Source organism: Bubalus kerabau, chromosome 1 (genome assembly GCF_029407905.1).
Source record: "Bubalus kerabau isolate K-KA32 ecotype Philippines breed swamp buffalo chromosome 1, PCC_UOA_SB_1v2, whole genome shotgun sequence".
NCBI classification, from domain to species: domain Eukaryota; kingdom Metazoa; phylum Chordata; class Mammalia; order Artiodactyla; family Bovidae; genus Bubalus; species Bubalus kerabau.
In genome coordinates this window covers 166,178,331-166,194,126 of record NC_073624.1, presented here as the reverse complement: position 1 = coordinate 166,194,126, position 15,796 = coordinate 166,178,331, and the positions used below count along the sequence as shown (strand labels likewise).

General features: G+C 45.1%; 1 protein-coding gene across 1 annotated transcript in view; it reads right to left on the bottom strand.

Annotated features, from left to right (window-relative positions):
- WDFY4 (WDFY family member 4) overlaps positions 1–15,796 on the bottom strand; it is a 248,721-nt gene that overhangs the window by 218,434 nt on the left and 14,491 nt on the right. The window contains exon 2 of the mRNA XM_055538375.1: positions 7,886–8,136. Within this exon, the coding sequence (XP_055394350.1) occupies positions 7,886–8,119 (234 nt within the window). The 5' untranslated portion in view covers positions 8,120–8,136. The remainder of the gene's footprint in view (positions 1–7,885; positions 8,137–15,796) is intronic.

Here is a 15,796-nt window from a genome sequence, read left to right as displayed (position 1 = left end):
CTGATTATTGTTTAAAATACTATTTAATAGAAGTCTTACAATTCTGCTTGGGATGCCAGACTCGTTCCAGAATTTCCTCCAGTTTCCAGAGTAATCCTGTTCCTAGGTCTGCTTTGCAAGTGAGTCCTTCCCTTTGTTCTCCTGTGTCATCATGGGCTGAGTACGGAGCAGAGCGACTATCCTTGGCCCCGAACTTGAGTTCCTGGCAACTCCGGACCCCCGGTCCCCACCAGGGAGGTAAGCTGCTGCGCCCATTCCTGGCAATGAGTGGCCACTATGAAATGCAATTTGCTAGATTGTCATCCACTGCTCCCACTCACCAGCCATGTGAAATTATATTCCTTCCCAAAGGCCTGTCCATTTTTTTTTAAGCTGAGATCCTCCTTCTAGGAAAGGTGAGAAAGACATAACATTTCCAAAGGGAAATCATTCTCAGTGTGTTTCCTTGCAACAGATACTATGTTTGTTTAAAAGTCAAAACCTTTAAAACTCTTCTTGATGTGAAAAGACACTGTATGGAAAACGAGGACGAAGACTGCAGGCCAGGAGGCAGTATTTGTGATGTATGTAACTGACAGAAGGCTGGTATTTAGACCCCTACAAATAAATTTTTTAAAAGGCTGATTTTTTAAAAACAGGCAAATGAAGCAACACACAACTTATTGAAAGATAAACAGAAAATTACTAATAATCAGGGAAACGCAAACTATAACTGCAAGAAGATATTTTATGCTTTTCTGGTTAGCAGAAAGGAAAAATCTGACAATATCAAATGTAGGGAAAGTGAGGAACCATGAAACCCCCATACCCTATGCTGGAGATTTACTTGAAAGAACCTCTTTGAAGAAGCATTTAACATGATTAAATAAAGTTAAGGGGGCACATGTCCAACCACCCAGCAATTCCAGTGCTAGAGAGAAGTCTCTAAGTGTATCCCTAAACATGCTTGTGTGTGTGCACAGGTGACATGGACAAGAAATATTTATGCAATGTTATTTTTGATTGAGAAAACTTTAATGTTCATCAATAGGATAATGAATGGTTTGTGACAAACTTATATAAGGATATCACATAGAACGGAAAAAGAAAAAAGAAATAGAGTTGTATCAATACAGACAAATCCTAGAAATAGAATGTTGTGGAAAAAGCAAATTGTGAAAGTATATTACAGTTTGAGTCTACAAAAACTTGTGAGACTATACATAAATTACATGATATTATTACTTATGGTTATAAAAATACACCCATATTATTGTATAATTTACATACAGTTTTATAGGTATCTTAGAATGATACCATAATATACTTTTACAACTTGCTGTCTCTTTGTATATCATTTCGCACAGGGCATGTTAATTCAGCAGGTTGGGAGTTACCATTGGGAGTGAGCGGAAGGGGAATAAGTTCTTGAATTTATATAAAGGTGGCTTTAGTTTATCTGAAATGCTTTATTTCCTTTATATGGGTGGTGCATGAGTGCACGCTAAGTTGCTTCGGTCACGTCTGACTCTTTGTGACCCTTGGACTGTAGCCCTTCAGGCTCCTCTGTCCATGGGACTCTCCAGGCAAGAATACTGGAGTGGTTGCCATGCCCTCCTCCAGGAGGTTTTCCTGACCCAGGGATCAACCCTGCATCTTACTTCTCCTGCCTCGACAAGCAGATTCGTCACCACTAGCACCGCCTGGCAAGCCCATGTGGGTGGTGAGTCACTGGCTATTTATTTTGATTTGAACAAAACTTTGTATCTGAATTAGTTAAAAAAATTTCAGCCCTATAAATGAACATAGTCACACCTTTCCTTTGTAAATAAAATAAAGTAAATAAACAGTATATCAGAACTTCGCTAAAACTACAAAAACAGCTAGGTGAATTTTAAGCACTATTTTACATAGTAGACCTCCAACAAATATTTGATAAATGGACATATGATGATGGGACTCACATTTTGCAGAATAATGGCCAAATGTGTTGCTGGTTTTGCGCCGAATGCTGTGCCAAGCACTGACATGCATTGTTTTCACTAATCCACGTAACATACCTTTGGGATTGGTATTATTATTACTCCCACTTTACAGAAACTGAGGCAGAACCAGACGGTAACCTGAGATAACCAGTTAAGCAGCAGAGTAAAGAGTTGAATTATCTCACGTATACCGAGATAGCATGTGCATGTCTAAGAAATCTATGGCTACCACCTGGAAGCCAGCTATCACCTGGAAAAGTTAATCTCTGGAGAGAAAAGTCAGTCCTCCTGGCTGGGAATTTCAGTGGTAGCATTATTTCCTTCTCCAGGACTAAGAATTCTATGATATCTTCCTAACAAATGTCTGTGCCTCCTCCCAGCGCTGGCAAACCCCCGAAAGGCTGATTTGCAGGCAGTTGACTCAGAGGCATCGAGATTGTCTTTGAGCAGTGGGACTGCAGGAGGCACTCTACAATAAAGCAAATTGGGCCACTGTGAGTTGAGCAGTAATTGTACACTCAGCCAGATTCTCCCAAGGCTCACACTCCTTCTGGGGACCATGATGGCTACTTTTGGAGGCCTCATGAACTCTTTCAGGCCGCTGGGGTGCTATCTGATGCACAGAGGCAATCATTTACTGAATGGTACCATGGAGACCCCAAAGAGTTAATGCGGCTTTCAAAAGGAACTAATTTTTCCCCCAAATTGGGATTTGCATGCTGGGAGAATATTGCTCAATATTTTAAAAAATTTTTATTTACTTACATTCTCTAAGCTGCACCATCACGTCTTGTGGCTGTCCCCTCAAGTGGAAAAAAGAACAAGAAAATGATGCTCTGGTCTCCAGAGCATAAGGAATGACAGACGCTCTAGAGGACATGAGAGAAAACCTCAGCTTTGAAAGACAGAGAACCTGGTGAGTTTTCACGTGTGACTGCCGCATTGCTATTTCTTCATTGCTGCAGTTTGATGACTTGGCCTTTAAGTAAACTCAGAACATTTCAGATGCTTTCCATGAGTTTCCCCTGCTAATTCTCTCCTTTGTAAGCAGAAAAAAGTGATGCATCAAAAGTTTATTAACATAACAAAAATATTGTTCCCCTGAGAAGGGAATCAACCATGTTGCAGGCCCCACTCTGAAGTGGATTAGAGCCAGAGATGAACAGGAAGGAGTATTTATCCTCACCATCCCCTCTGGATGCCACACTTGGAAATAACTCTTGGTCATCCTTGTTACTACATTTAATGTCACTTCTCTCTCTTCCATAGTCAGCTGAGTCCATGCTGGGTTTATATAAGAATAATTGACCACATCCCACAGTATAAACTCTGTACCACTGGCTGGGCAGTTAGCCTAAGAGTACCTATGCACACACAGACCCACACACACACACAAATACAACTGACTTAGTTTTAATCCCAATCCCCCAGCACTAGGAAATAAATGGATTCCTGCTTGTGTTACCCACTGTTCTGATTATCTATTGCTGTATAACAAACAAGCCCAAATTGAGTGGCTTAAAGTAACAGCAATCGTTTATTTTTCTCATGGACCTGCAATTCAGGCAGAGCTCAGCAGGAACAGCTTTTCTCTGCTTCACTCAGCTGGGGTGGCGAACAAGGGCTAAGAGGTCCAAGATAGCACACTCACATGGCTGGCAAACTGTGCTGGCTGTCAGTAGCAGGGCAGCCGCAATGTCAGGAGCTTTGGTCCTCTCCACACGGGCTTTTACTCAGGGCTGCCTGGGCTTCCTCACACATGGCAGCAGGAGTCTAAGAGCAAGTATTCCAAGTGACAGGGAGAAGCTACAATTCTCTTGAGACCTGAGCCCGGAAATGTCATTTTTGCCCTATTCAATTAGTCAAGCCATCACAAACCCATCCAGGTTCCAGGGGAGGGGACACAGATGTCACCTCCTGAAGGGAGCAGTGTGACCCTATTATCAGTATCCCTAATCTACCAAATGCACAGAGCTGCCTTTTCCCCCATGTCATCCCACCCGTGAGATTGTCTGTCCCAGACAGGGAGGAATTTTACACTAATTGCCAAGGATTCCCCATCCTCTAGCTGCCTGCTTTCTCTCAAAGTACATATTCTAAGGACAATCTTCAACAACTACACCTGTAACTCTAGTTTCTCCGTCTATTATTACCCAAAATCTATATGCAGTGAGAGGATGCGGGAGGTTCCCTTTTCCCTAAAGCAAAGTCAACTGAAGGCCAACAGGACCTGCCCGTACTTGTGAGAGGAAGGCCTTCTCTTGCTCTAAGAGCTTATGATAGGAAGGTTTCAGGAAGACCAAAGCCCAAGGCTCTTGGCGGGGAAAGAACAATGGTCCATTGAATCCTTCCTGCCAGCACCACCCTGCACCCTGGGGAGTCATTGGCTCTGTGCTGCTTCCTGCGTGATCCAATAAAACCACCTCCTTGTCTGCAGGTTCTGGGTCAACTCCCTAAACAACACAGGTGCAAGGAGTGGCAGTCTTTCTGAACTCAAGGAGACATAGGAAAGTCTTGACTGCCCACTTGCCGTGGGAGATGGCTTTTTAAGTCCTGATACTCCTAAGAGGGTTCTTTGCAAACAAACTTAAAGAACTCTGTTTTATGGATATACAATTTAGAAGAGAGTTTTTACAAGCTTGATTTCTTACATTGTAATCCAATGGCCATTCTCCGATTTCATCTACAGCTCAAATGTTATCTGCACTACAACCCCTCCCCCCCACACACACAAAAAAACCAGCTTTCCACCTTCCCCATGTTCCTTTCTGCTACCAATTCTTAATTAAGAAGCTTGAGAGCTATTGTTCTGGCAGGATTTTATTGGTCAGAACTTAATAGGAACAACAGGTTTGTAAACATATGGGCCTTAAAAGAATATAGATTTTAAGAAAATGATTAAAAAAAAAAGAAAGAAAAAGCTAGTGATAGTCTGCCTCTACAGGGCTCATCAGAGGTGGGCTCCAGAGATCCAAAACGCAGCAGATTTTGTCAGCGGTTTGGGGGATCGTGGCAACTACGGGATTTCAAGCTGCGCATGTGCAGTCAGTTTCCGGGAGACTGGCGGGAAGGGAATGGGCACCATGCCTACTCTCCATGTGCTGTGGACTTTACAATCCTCATCTGATCTCACCCTCACAGTATCCCAGCAAAGTGGCATTGACTCCACTTTACAGATGAGGAAACGGAGGCTCAGTAAAATGTAGTAGCTTGCTCAAGGATGCTCAGCTAAAAAGCAATGGAGCTGGGTCTGGAGCCCTACTGTTTGACTCAAAACCCCATGTATTCAACAATAGGGCCATCGTTCTTCCTGTAATTAGGAAAGGGCTTGGGAAACATGAACCAATATTGATGTTAGGTTATAATAGGAACCACTTGCTATCCATGAGGTCAATGTGTATGTAGGGTCAGATAACATAAATCAGTGATGTGGCCTAGGTGTATTAGGGAGTGAGGGACTAGGGTAAACTAAGAGACCAAGACCATTTTCTGTTTAAAGAGGTGCCCCTGACCATCTCCATCCAATTATCACTATTGGAGCTACAAATATTTTCAAGAGGAATTTGAAACCTGTCTCACATGAAAACTTTCCACTTTGAAGAAATGGCACCAATTCATTTTTGAATGAATTCAGTTTTGACAGTCCCTTGGACTGCAAGGAGATTAAACCAGTCAATCCTAAAGGAAATCAGTCCTGAATATTCATTGGAAGGACTGAAGCTGAAACTGAAACTACAAGACTTGGCCACCTGAAGTGAAGAACTGACTCATTGGAAAAGACCCTGATGCTGGGAAAGATTGAAGGCAGGAGGAGAAGGGGACGACAGAGGATGAGATGGTTGGATGGCGTCACCGACTCGATGGACATGAGTTTGGGTAAACTCCGGGAGTTGGTGATGGACAGGGAGGCCTGGCGTGCTGCAGTCCATTGGGTCGCAAAGAGTTGGACATGACTGAGCAACTGAACTGAATTCATTTTTAATTCCTAGAAGCCAAACAAACACATTTTAGGTCCTACTCAGTATCCTCTGTTCTGGACAGTTACAGGTAAAACCTCTATTGGTCTTCCTTACTTTCATAGCACCAGGCTCAAAAGAGACTGTAGGAGCTCAATAAATAGCTCCTTTGTCCATGGAGTTCTCCAGGCAAGAATATTGGAGTGAATAGCCATTCCCTTCTCCAGGGGGTCTTCCCAACTCAGGGATCAAACCTGGGTCTCTTGCATTGCAGGCAGATTCTTTACCATCTGGGCTACTGCTGCTGCTGCTAAGTTACTTCAGTCATGTCCAACTCTGTGCGACCCCATAGATGGCAGCCTACCAGGCTCCCCCGTCCCTGAGATTCTCCAGGCAAGAACACTGGAGTGGGGTGCCATTTCCTTCTCCAATGCATGAAAGTGAAAAGTGAAAGTGAAGTCGCTCAGTCATGTCCGACTCTTAGTGACCCCATGGACTGCAGCCTACCAGGCTCCTCCGTCCATGGGATTTTTCAGGCAAGAGTACTGGAGTGGGGTACCATTGCCTTCTCCGTGGGCTACTAGGGAAGCCCGAATATTTGTACAACAAAAGAATGAATTCTCAAATCAACAATCTGGAGAGAGGCAAAGAGGTATCAAGCCCTGGTTCTCAGGTGCAGAGTCCTTTCATCGGGGCTAGGGCTGCTCAGAGGGGTGGGAAAGATCCAGCGCTATGGCTGAACCCAGACACTTCCCAGGGACTTGGTGGGTGAGAGGCCGCGATTCTCACATTCCTCTTATAAGGCAAAGGTGATCTGAGAACTGGGTAAACTGCCTCCCAGAAGTTGGGGTCATCGAAGCAAGAAGGGCTGGGAGTGAGAAACCTAAGTGGCTGTCTTGATCTAGTTGCTCTTTTCCAGTATGTTCCCTATGCGCCAGTTATCCAGTCTGTGAAATGGGATATATGGAGCATACTAGTCCAACACATGGAGAAAATTATGAATTCATAGACAGTAAGTTACCTAGCAATTTTTTACAGAAAGGCATGCCTAAGTATTCAGTGCATCCTATAAATATGATCCCAAGAAAATTCTGAGTCATTTTTGGAAATCATTAAGTATTTCTGGTTAATAGGTTAGATGAAACATATTAGCAAAGGGATTTCCCAATAAAAATCTGCCAAAGCCTCCACCTGGATATCCAAGTTTATTTTCAAATGTGAAAATATCTCATATTCTCCATACTTTGAATGTAAGTGCATGGATTTTTCAATAATATCACAAAATCAATGGTCAAGCAAAAACTAAGTCTTCATAAAAAAAGATGTTTTTCTAACTCTACAATTAGACCCTAACATACTCAACTCCAAGGCAGACCTCACTGGCAGGAACTTTATTCCAAGACAATAAAGGAAATTCCTTGTACCCAAACTGTTCTCAGCTGCCACCAGCCAGAGTGCCAGCCCAGTGGGCAGGCTGGGCTTCTCCTGTGTGTCTACAGCCAAGGAAGGGAATACTGCTCTGCTGCTCCCCACTGATTACATCTCAGTTTGCGTTATTGATGCAACTTATGTTCTGACTCTCCCAGGCCCTGGTGTTGGAGTCACCAGCCACGCTACCACTCACATGTCAGGACACCGATTCCTTTCCTAGCTTCCAAAGGAGCAGGTTTCTCCTCTGGCTCCTAAGCAGGGATTGAACAATATCATTGTTGAACAATGTTCTTTTTTAACTAAAGAGACAATAATACTCAAGAGCCAACTGTCCATCCTTTCCAAGTCCATCCTCACCCTGGAGATAAGCCTTGTTGCTATCTTTATTAAATAGCACAACACTCTCCTCTAAGCAACCAATCGGAGACCACTCGTGATGATATTAAAACCACCGACTCCAGCTTCCAATCATCCCAGAAGAGTCCCCAGAGTGCTGTATCATCTTTTTACAGTTTCAAAAATGAGAATACCAACCTTTAGGAACAGTGGGAGAAGATTCAACAGGCTCTTCTGTTGTTCAGCCGGGCTCCTGAGAGCCAATTGCTGGTATTCCAGAAACTTCCTTTCCAGCATCTCCCAGAGGGCAGTGGGGCCGGGGGTCTGCCCTCCTGGTGGGAAATCAGGTTGTGCAGCATCAGGCTGGCTTTTATTTTTGGAACCTGGATCCTCAGCTCTGTCTTCAGCCTCTGAGACATCTTTCGCCTCCATGCCTCAGCAAAGCAAATCTGAATTCAGAACAAAAAAGAAAACTGAATAGTCCCATCACAACACTTTCTGATGAAGCTGATTGTGGAACGAAATATCATCCTCATTTACCCCAGTTCCTATAAGGTCATGGTTCCTCTAAGAATCTGAAACTGACTGAAATAAGGAACACTTCTGAAGAAAGAGATTCTAACTTAAATGTGACTCATATTGACAATCTAACATTTGCCAGGCACCATCCTGGGCTCTTTACAGACTCTCTCACAAGAGACATGGGTACTCTTATCTTCTCTATTTAAGTAAGGAAACTGATGATCCAAAAGGCACCCAGGCAACGAGACGTCCAGCTGAAATGTGAACCTTTAATACCAAACCTGGTTTTTTTATTATCTGACACTACTCCTCTTTAAGAATGCTGAGTAAATAGAAAAAACATGTAAATGTCTCTCAATATTTGTAGAGGCGTGCAATTCCATATCTTCTATTTTAACTCCATCACACGAGACCACAAGGGTGCAAGTTCTTCATTCTCAGCGTTATTAGCGCCACACTCAATGTTTTTAGAGAACTTTGCCCTCAAAATGACTCTTGAAATCCCCTAGTCAACTTAAAAGAACCAAAACTGATGTTTACAAGCTGGGAGGCCGGGGTCAGCAGGCCTGAGGACAGGAATATTTGCCATGTGTGTGTGCTCAGTCGCTCAGTCGTGTTTGACTCTCTGCATGCCCATGGACTGTAGCCCTCCAGGCTCTTCTGTCCATGGGATTTTCCAGGCAAGAATACTGGCATGGGTTTCCATGTCCTCCTCCAAGGGATCTTCCCCACCAAGGAATTGAACCCGTGTCTCTTGTGTCCCCTGCATTGGCAGGCAGATTCTTTACCACTAGGGCCACCTGGGAAGCCCATAAAACTAGCCGAAGGCTTATTTACCAGACAGACAGCCTTGAGAAAGTACTGCTATCTGTGCCTGTGACTTTTCAATTGCCGTTCTCTGTTGCTGAGGCAGGACAGGCTCACAGCACAATAGAAGTTTGTTTGTTGTTTGTTTGTAGGAAACTCTGAGCGGAGACCAGAGTGTCAAGGTTCCCTGCAAGAAACCCTTCCCAACCACGATGCCACCATGATGGGCACACAGGTGCCCATCTTGGAATCCAGCCAGCGACTGACAGCCACCAGTCAAGGGGTGGCAACCAGACAGATGGACTCGAGGTGGGTCCACAGTGTTTTGCTCTGGGCTAAGAAGCTGAGGAGGTACATCGTGCTTTATTCTGAGCCTGAACACAGAATCCTTGCAGGGTAGAATTCCCGCTAACTAAAGATCACATGGCCAAATGAGCCAGCCTTTTTTGAAATGTTCTCACCTTTTAGGTACAAAACTCCTTGAGCCCCTGCGCTTCTTCTATCAAACATACTCTCACACTTCATTTGCAGAAGTCATTTTCGTATACAAAAGTCATGTACATTCAGCATCAAAAATTGGGGAGGAAAAAAATATCAGGAAGAATATCAAGCAGGCCTATATCCAAAAAGCTGACCATTGATAGTCAAGCTTTTCTTACAAATATATTGTTTAATAATATCATTGAAACACACTTTCTGTTTGTACTTTTGCTTTCATTGGTTGGTTGGCCAGGACCTCACTGGGGTTTATTTATTTCCATGTGGGGCTTGACTCTCAGCTGCAGAGCTTCCCAGGTGGCTAAGTGGTATAGAACCCACCTGCCAAGCAGGAGACACGGGAGATGAGGGTTCAGTCACTGGGTCAGGAAGATCCCCTGGAGGAGGAAATGGCAACCCACTCCAGTAACCTTACCTGGGAAATGCCATGGACAGAGGAAGCTGGAGGCTGTAGTCCGTGGGGGCACAAAGAGATGGGCAGGACTGAGTTACCAAGCACTCAGCACCTCCGGGTGGCAGTTGACTCACATTTCTCAGTCTCAGCACCGTCTCCTTCCTGACCAGGACCAGGTTCCTCTCTGGTGTTGACTGTTTATTCACTTTTCCCTAGACTCTTCATCCCCCATTCCCGTCTACCCCACCCCACCCAGCCCACCTGCTTGATAGCATGGGTCCTTATAAAACATGGCATGATTTCTGAAGGCATCATTTTAATTTCCCCAAATGACTTTTTGCATCTTTTCTCAACTTACTTTCTCACTCAACATTATGACTTCAGACCCAAGCATGTGGCTCTGTGTTTGTCAACCTCGTTTCCTCTAACTGTTGCTCCATGTTAACTGGGCATCACGTGCCTGTTTGATTTGTTCACTCCACAGTGGATGGTTCAATTGCCTGAGACTTCCTGCACTGCCCTCCATCCTGTCCTGGACATTCCCACCAGGCTCCCCTCACGGGGCTGCATGTGACTGGCTCTGGGTACAAACACCTAGGCAGGAGTGCTGAGTCAAGAACGTACGATGTCTCTTGATTCAACCAAGTACGGTCGACTAAGATGCCTCCAGAAAGCTGGTGCCGAGCCACACTCCCCCACCTCCAAAGGGTCCTCTGCCATCTCCTCCACACCCCTGCTTGATATCACCCTGCTTCCTAATATTTGCTGATCAGATTGAAGTAAAGCGATCTCTCATTTTAATCTGCATCTCTCTCACCAATGAGTCTGAGCATCTCTTTATATGACTCATAGTCTTTTGGATTTCCTCTTCTGAAAAATGACCACTCAAAACCTTTGCTTATTTGTCTTTGCCTATCTTTTTCTTGTTGCTTTGAGAGAGGATATTCTAAAAATAGATCCCGTGTTGCCTTTAAAAATAGCTAATATCTTCTCTCAATCCATTGCCTCATAAATTAGTTCATGACTTTTTTATGTCACAAAAAAGTATCATGACTACTTCCTATGTTGTTAAAAATCCCCTACATCTTCATTTTTAATGGTGTGTAGTGCCTGTAGAACCATGCCGATCCTTCCTGAAACTAATCCCTACATGCAGGCATGTGCGTCGTTTCTAAGTATTCGCTGCTCTAAGCAGCACGGTGACGCCAACACTGAGGTCTCAGCCTTTCCGTCTGTTCGTGATTAGACAACAGTTTGCAGTACATTCCTAAAAGGGAATAGCTGGATTTAAAGATAGGTAAAATTTTTAGGCTCTTGACACATATTTGCAAACAGCTTTTCCCAAAACACCTCATCAATGTACAGTCTTCCTACCAAGCATGTGCTGGATTTGACACTTCCTTAGTTACCGTTTTTTGTTTTTGTTTTCAATTCTCGCTGATTTAGTTTAAAAGCCGATTAAATGGCATCCACAGGCACATGAGAAGAGGCTCACCATCGCTAATCAGCATGGGAATAAATCAAATCCGCAATAAACTATCACCTCACACCTGTCGGAATGGCTATCATCAGAGTGAACACAAATAACAAATGTTGACAAGGTTTAGAGACAAGCAGACCCTTGTAGACTGTTAGTAGAAAAGGAAATTGGTGTAACCACTGTGGAAAACAGTATGGAGGTTTCCCAGAACTCTGAAAATAGAACTACCTTTTAACCCAGAAATTCCACTGCTGAGTATATATCAAAAAACAAAGCAATAATTTGAAAAGATAGATGCAACCCAATGTTCATAGCACTATCATTTACAATTGCCAAGATACGGGAGCAATCTAAGTATGTATCAACAGATTCGTGGATAAAGGAGATGTGGTACATCTGCACAACAGAATCCTTCTCAGCCATAAAAAAGAATGAGCCTTTGGCATATACATCAACAGGGACGAACTTGGAAGGCATTACACTAAGTGAAGAAAGTCATACAGAGAAAGACAAATCCTGTGTGGTATCAATTATATGTAGAATCTAAAAACTAAAATGAACTAGTGAATATAACAACAAAAAGAAATAGACTCATAGATATAGAGAAAAAACTAGTGGCTACCAGGAGGGAGAGGAAGAAAGGAAGACAATATTGTGATGGGAGAAAAAGAAGTATAAACTATTAGGTATAAAATAAGCTGTAAAGAAGGGGCTTCCCTGGCAGAGCCAGTGGTAAAGAACCCGCCTGCCAATGCAGGAGACATGAGAAACATGGGTTTGATCCCTGGGTCGGGAAGATCCCCTGCAGGAGGGCATGGCAACCCACTCCAGTATTCTTGCCTGGAGAATCCCATGGACAGAGGAGCCTGATGGGCTACAGTCCATGGGGTCGCAAAGAGTCAGACACGACTGAAGCAACTTAGCAGCAGCGGCAAGCTGTAAAGATAGGTTGCACAACATGGGGAATATAACCAGTATTTTATAATAGGAAAAATGGAGCATAACCTTTAAAAACTGTGAATCACTGTGTATCTCTGTCGTATCTCACTATGTATTTTGTTAGATGTGTTTTTGTCTGCCTGCTATTCAGTGTCCTTCTAGGCTCCTTCTGGTGGTTTCTGGTGTCAGATAGATGCCACATGTTCTCATTTCAAAAGTTCCCTGTAGGGGAATCCCAACTGTTCCCCTGGCATTAATTACCCCCAAGAGCCACATATCCACTAAACGTTAGCTTTGTGAAAGAAGACTGTTGCACCTTCATCAGCTGCTGCTGCTGAGGCGCTTCAGTTGTGCCCGACTCTGTGTGACCCCATAGACGGCAGCCCACCAAGCTCCTCTGTCCCTGGGATTCTCCAGGCAAGAACACTGGAGTGGGCTGCCATTTCCTTCTCCAAAGCATGCATGCATGCTAAATCGCTTCAGTCATATCTGACTCTGTGCGACCCCATGGACAGCAGCCCATCAGGCTCCTCTGTCCCTGGGATTCTCCAGGCAAGAACACTGGAATGGGCTGCCATTTCCTTCTCCAGCCTTCATCAGGGGTTGGCATGAAGTAGAAGCTCAATAAAATGTTACTATATACACGAACAAATGAATGAATGGACCTCCATGCTGACGGCAGCCAGATCTCTCTCCATAGCCCAGACCTCTCTTCTAATAAGTCCTTTTTCTACTTGGATTCCCCCAGACTCTGAAAGCCATTACATCTCAATCAAACAGACATTCTCATCATCAACAAAACCAGCCTAAGTCCAGCACAGACATCCCAGGACGCAGGATGGAGGGTACAGTCGATCTAGGCTTGGCTGTATCACATAAAAGTCATCTTAGGGTTACATCTGCAGATGCTACTAAATGATTCATTCAGTAAAATGTATCAGAGGCCCTGCTAACCCACCACGTTCCTAGGATAAGCAGGTGAGAAGAAACAGTGAGTTTCAAGCTGTGAAAATGTGATCCTGGGGAACAAAGCTGGACACCCAGGGTGAATATCAGAGCCCCTCAGGTATCCTCTGAAGTTAAGAAGCCACGTTTACTAAAGTGTTCCCTTGAAAAGACTGAGATTTTCAAAAAAACAAGAATTGCTAACAAAACGGGATCCGTGAATCGTGTGGAGAAGTTGTCTGACTCAAATATCAAGTTGTGGCCTTCTCTCCTGTCCTGTAGGTCTGCTTCAGTTTTGTTTGTAAAAGGAAGGAACTGGGGAGTAGCCTGTCAAGGCTGTATGAAGAACAGCAAGAAGAAACCATTCTAATCCACTTCGTTATCAGGAGTGTCTTCTCTCCTCTGTAAGCAGATGCAGGCACCAGCACAGACTCTGGAGCCAGGCTGCTCCAGTTTGAATCTCATGGGCTTAGATCGAGTGAAAAACCTGTCCCAGGCTCAGTGTCTTCATTTGTGACATGGGATAATAATCGGACCCCTCAGAGGAAATGGAGTCAGAGCTCTAGCATGGCATTTATTAAAGCCCTCTTGGTACAGGATTTACCTGCATCCCTTCACGTAATCTTCCTGCCATCTGGCAATGTCAAAGCTATCAGCCTTTGTTTGGTACTAAGGCTCGGAGCAGAGAAGTGACCTGCCCAAGGTCCCATTGTGAGTCAGTAGCCCAAGTCGGGTCCACCCTGGGTCTATAGACAGCTCTGCAAACCAGAGGCTGAGCTCAAACAAGGGCTCGCTTAGGGCACAGGGAAGAGAGAGGGGCTTGGCCAGGTACCACTCTAGAAAGTGTCTTGGAGAAGTGGAAGTTTGGGGAGGGATGAAAGGAAAGATGACCTGGCAGGATTTGAAGGCTGGAGGCTACAAGGGGTCCTGGGAGACTCCAGGGAAACACAAGGCCCCACTCTGTGCTGGCAAGTTATTTCCCAGCTCAGGTCAGGCTCCGGGCATGTGACACGTAGCCCAGCTTAGTCATGTCCCCTCCGCATGCCTCACCGGCAGACTAGAGGCCCTGCCTTCCTGCAGCCTGGATGTGGCTGTGGGAGACAGGCGACTGTGCAACTACCTGCCCACTCACACTGCCCCCAGGCAGAGCGGGGCTGCGGGGCTGAGATGGGAGCCAAAGGCCTAGAGTCCAGGCCCAGGCTGGTGCGGTGCTGCCTCAAGCAAGCTACTTCCCCTCTCTGAGTTTTCTCCTTGTTGAACTAGCCCTGGTGATCTCAGTTCCACCCTCTGGCCTTTACACACTGACCACAGGAGAGATGCAGGCCAGTGAGTCACTGCAGAAGGGCTGGAGAGGTGCTTGAGTGGGCTGAGAGCCTGTGGGGTGTGTGTTGTGAAGGGCGTAGGCCAGCTGCTGTGTAGGAGCCAGATGACAAGTCTGCAATGCCCTGAGAAGGGGAATTCCCTATGACCTCAGGGACACTGGGGCTGGGAATGTCAATCTACCCTGCACGGATCCCTAGTGCTATCAGAGCTTTATAATGTCTCAGAAGCAAAACATCCAGGGCATCCTGCTCTCAGCTGCTATGCAGGAGGCCAACATCTGAAGAATCATCTGGGTGACTGACGCTTGGGCTGCTAAACCCACCTTCAGCTGACTGCTTCACCCCTGACTTCCTGTGGGATGATTTGTCAATGAGTAGAAGTCTCGAGTTGTCATATATGATTTAGCAACCCTTGGAATGAAAACGTTGGGAAGCTATTCTGGAGGAAATGTGTGGAGGTGTGTGGAGGCACCCTCCAACAGGGTATGTCGGAAGGAGCCTGGGACTCACTGCATTCTATAGGGAAGCTCAGACCTAGTGGTGAAGAGTTGCGATGATAAAATTCAAGATGGACTTGCCCCCCATTTCTTGTCCGCCTATATGCCTGTTAACCCTTTCTGGATTGCACTCCGCCCAGCACAGAGGCATACCTATTTACCATCCACATCAGGGGCATGGTCCCCAGGCCCCGGAGCTGGGGGAGCCTCTAAACCAGGTGATAGAGAACAGAACAGCAACTTTCCATGTACCTGCTGCAAACGACCTGCATTCCTTTCCATTCAAAAGTCAGTTCTCATTGTATGTCAGCAGATTCAAATGTTGTCCACAAGAGCCTGGCCTCAACCTGGAGCTCTCAGGGCAAAAAAAATCAGAAAACTAATCTTGTTCCAAAAACAAGTGCAGGGTGGGGTTCAGCCTCACTTCCTTCCCCACCATTTCATATTAACAGGAGAGCTTACAAGCAAATGAAAATAGGGAGGGGTGGACGGAAGTTACAACTGCACGGATGCTCTGTTCACGCCACCGCCTACTGTTAATCAAAAGCACCGAGGCAGATAAGAGCACCAGCATTAGAGAAAGGTAGACTAAAAACGCACCGAGATACCAGGACGCATCTATGCGGATGTCTTTAAAAAAACAAACAAAATCGGTAAGTGCTGGCAAGGATGCAGAGCAGCCGCAACCATCACTCTCGCTGCTGT